This window comes from Fonticula alba, assembly GCF_000388065.1.
Source record: "Fonticula alba strain ATCC 38817 unplaced genomic scaffold supercont2.2, whole genome shotgun sequence".
NCBI lineage: Eukaryota > Rotosphaerida > Fonticulaceae > Fonticula > Fonticula alba.
The window spans coordinates 1,065,402-1,068,987 of record NW_009242972.1 but is presented as its reverse complement, the minus strand read 5'-3'; the positions used below and the strand labels follow the sequence as shown (position 1 = coordinate 1,068,987).

General features: G+C 68.1%; 1 protein-coding gene across 2 annotated transcripts in view; it reads left to right on the top strand.

Moving 5' to 3' along the window:
* Positions 1-3,379, top strand: part of H696_01263 — a 4,450-nt gene extending 1,071 nt beyond the window's left edge. Inside the window, exons 5-7 of one of the 2 annotated variants that reach the window (XM_009495150.1) lie at positions 94-1,779; positions 1,924-2,285; positions 2,480-3,379. In XM_009495150.1, the coding sequence (XP_009493425.1) occupies positions 94-1,779; positions 1,924-2,285; positions 2,480-3,119 (2,688 nt within the window). In that variant the 3' untranslated portion in view covers positions 3,120-3,379. Of the gene's footprint in view, positions 1,780-1,923; positions 2,286-2,479 lie in introns of both variants that reach the window. The other variant, XM_009495149.1, reaches the window with a different exon arrangement.
* Positions 3,380-3,586: the final 207 nt, after the last annotated feature.

Sequence of the window (3,586 nt, the reverse complement as noted above, 5' to 3'; positions counted from 1 at the left end):
CACCGCCTATTAACCTGCGTCCTACACTCGCCCCCATTGGTCCCTGGTGCCTCGGGCCCGACCCTCGCCGGGTCCGGGATCGGCCATTGGCAGCTTTCCTACCTGCAAAGTGAGCTGACATTGGCCTGTCGCGACCGGCTGACCGGTCACCTGCAGGATCGGTACTTGTCCACGACCACCGACCGGGCGCATCTGGAGAAGCTCTACTACAAAGGCATGCACGGGGCTCCGCCTGGGCTGTACTACTATGCCGAGGAGGCCATCACCTCCGGCGAGCCGTCCAGCGATCGAGTCAGCCAGCCGCCACTTGACACGGCGGGACCCGGCGGCCCGGGCCCGGCCCCGACCACCGGCACGGCTGCCCCCGGCGGCGCTGCGATCGACGATGCGCCCCACCGAATCACCCACGATGCGGCGGCCCTGGCCTTCGCCATTGTGGAGCTCCACAGCGGCATCACCAAGCCGGTGATCGACATCATCATCATGAACATCCGCGTGGCCAAGCTCATCGGCGGCACACACCGGGCCGATGGCACAAGCAAAACCTTCCTGGAATCCGCGTACCAGGGAACGCTGGCCCTGGCCACGGCCCATGCCACCGTGCATCTGACGGCCTGGGCCTGCCGGCAGCTGGGCAGTCGTGCAGCCCGGCAAATCCTCCGGCTCTTCGACGACGCCGTGGCCCTTCCACCCGGCGGCCACATGCCGCAGGTCCTGGCCAGCTCCGAGCGCCCGACCATCAAGTCCCTGGGCCAGGCGTCGGCCGAGCTGGCCCGGCGGGAGGGGGCCCTTCGCACGGCCTACTCGCGTCTGGACGCCGCGGCCGAGGAGGTGAGTTTCCTGCGCGGCGGCGACCGGTGCACGGTGACGATGGACAGCGCCGATGCCACCCGGGCCACATCCAAGAGCCGGCTGGCCATGGCCGGCGATCGGGCAGCCCCCGACGGCGACACCTCCGACGGGGCCTCCCCCCGGCACCCGGCCTGCTATGAGGACGGCATCATGCTAATTGGCCCGCATGGGCCGCTGTCTGTCCGGAGCTCCACGGCCTTCGGACCACTGACACACGCATACCGCTCCAACGAGGGGTCCCCCATGATGGGCCCGGCCGGCGGTCACGAAAGTCAAGTCGCCCGGTCGACCGGCCTCGGCGCGCCAAAGCACGCCCCCGCCTGCCCTCCGGGGCATGGCGCTCGCCGGCATGGGCCCGAGACCGGGGCCCTGCGCGAGGCATTCGACGCCCTCATGCGGCAAAGCTACTACCTCGATCGCATGCGCTTTGCCCATGCCTCGGTGGAGCAGTACATCACCAAGTACATCTACACGGCCGCCGGGCATCTGATCTCGGCGGCCGGCACCAGCGACGGCGCGGGCGCCCTGCTGTCCATGATCCCGGGCTTCCGGCCGACTGTCAACAACCCCCTGGCCGCCGGGGCAAGTGCTCGGGATCGCCTGGCCGAGGAGGAGGAGCAAACCTCCGAGCGCGCGTCCAGCCTGGTGGCCACGCGGCGCTTGCTGAATTCCAGCGCCGATGCCACGGCCCGCGCATCCAAGGCTTGGGCCGACTCGGCGCCCAAGGCCCAGGGCTTGGTCAATCGCATTGGCGAGATGCTGGAAACATGGGACGCCATCGAGGCCGATGCCCGTCAGCATCGGGATCGCAAGCCGCCACAAAGCCACCGGTCCACGGCCACCGGCCGCCCAGCACCGACGCCGCTGGACCCCGGCGTGCAGGTGTACGCCCGTGGCCGGATGAAGCAGTCGGCCGACACGATTGAAGTACGCTGAAGGAGGAGGCGCCTTGCCCCGGGGCGGAGGGGGGGGGGGGGGGGGGGGGGGGGGGGGTGCGGATCCAGGCATGGCATGTCGTTTGGAGGCAGCCACCGGGCAGCGGGGCCAACTGACACGCCCCATGTCCGCCAGTTCCACCGGGTGACGCTCCTGCCGCCGGTGATGACCAGCGGCCGGAGCCCCGATCGTCCAGGCGGCGCGCCGCTGCTGCAAGAAATCTCCTTCACCATTGCCAAGGGCGAGCACTTGCTAATCCTCGGGCCCAATGGCTGTGGCAAGTCCTCGCTCTTCCGGGTGCTGGGTGGCCTGTGGCCCGTGTGGGGCCCCTCGCGGGAATGTGCCACATGCGCCGGCACCGGTCAGCACCGGCACCGGATGTGCACCGCATGCCACGGCCTGGGGGCCTTGACTGATGCCTTCGTGTCGCGGCCCTCCGGGGGGGTGTTTTACGTGCCACAACGCCCGTACCTGACCAATGGCACCCTCCTGGAGCAGTGCGTCAAGTCCCGAGTCGGGGTCTTTTTTTCCTTTCTCTCCCCGCCCCCCTCCCGCACCCCCGCCTCCTGCCTTCCTCCTGCGCGATCGTCACACGACACTTGCCCCCGGCCGCCGTGCCGCAAAAATATGCTGATACCACCGGCCCTGGACAATCCAATCCCCCGCCCCCCCGCACGCCCATATCGCACAGGATCATCTACCCCCACAATGAGGAAGACATGCGCCGACGTGGCTTCGACGAGGCCGACGTCATGGAGATTCTCGGCAAAATGGGCATCCAGCGCATGGTGACCTCCCGGTCACCGGAGTACGATGGCCCGGGGGCCGAGCAGCCCGCCCTGGGTCTGGCCCCGGCCGGCGGAGCTTCACTTGCCCCGGGAGCCGTGGCCGAGGACCCGCCGGAGCAATACCGCGGCCCGGATCCGCGCGGACTGTCCGGCTGGCGAGTTCAAAACAGCTGGGCCGCTGAGCTGTCGGTCGGGGAGCAGCAGCGCCTGGCCCTGGCCCGGCTGCTGTATCACCGGCCAGCCTTCGCGGTGCTGGACGAATGCACCGCAGCCCTGAGCCTCGGGGCCGAGGCTGCCGCATACGCCCATGCCAGGCGCGCCGGCATCACCCTCATCAGCGTGGCTCACCGGCCCTCGGTGTGGGCCTTCCACAACAAGGTGCTCATTTATGATCGCCAACTCCCGCGGGGGTACCATTTTGGGGACTTCGATCCGGTCCGGCGCGAGCGCCTCTGGCAACAGAAGTGCCATCTGGAGAACCTCCTGCGCGAGGCGGAGAAACGCCGGACCCAAGTCGCCGACAAGGTGGTGTCTTCGGGCTGAGGCGCCCCGGTTCTCGCCAGGCAGGGCGGGCCTCCGAACGAGGGCCAACAAAGGGAAGGGGCGTCGAGGGCGATATCCACGGCACGCATGTCCTCGGGGGAGCATGACCACCTGCTTCCCCCTCCCCCCTCTCCCTGGGCGGTGAAGCGTTCACCCAATAGCCAACAGCATGCAAAATCACACCACATCCAAGAGCCGGAAACACCCACACAGATGGCGAGGGCTTGTCTGTTGAGGAACCAACAAACAAGGGCCGAGAGAGGGGAAGAGAGAGGGAGATGAAAAGAGAGGAAGGGAGATAATTCCATTGTACAGCACACACAAGGACACGAAAAATGACCTACACAAGGAGGGTGAATGGAAGGTCCCCCCCCCCCCCCCCACGGCATTGGAGAGGAAATGGGACTCCCTCGCCCTCCCGGCGGCCGCGAGACAGCAGGCGGGAAAGCACGCAACAGAGGCAGGCG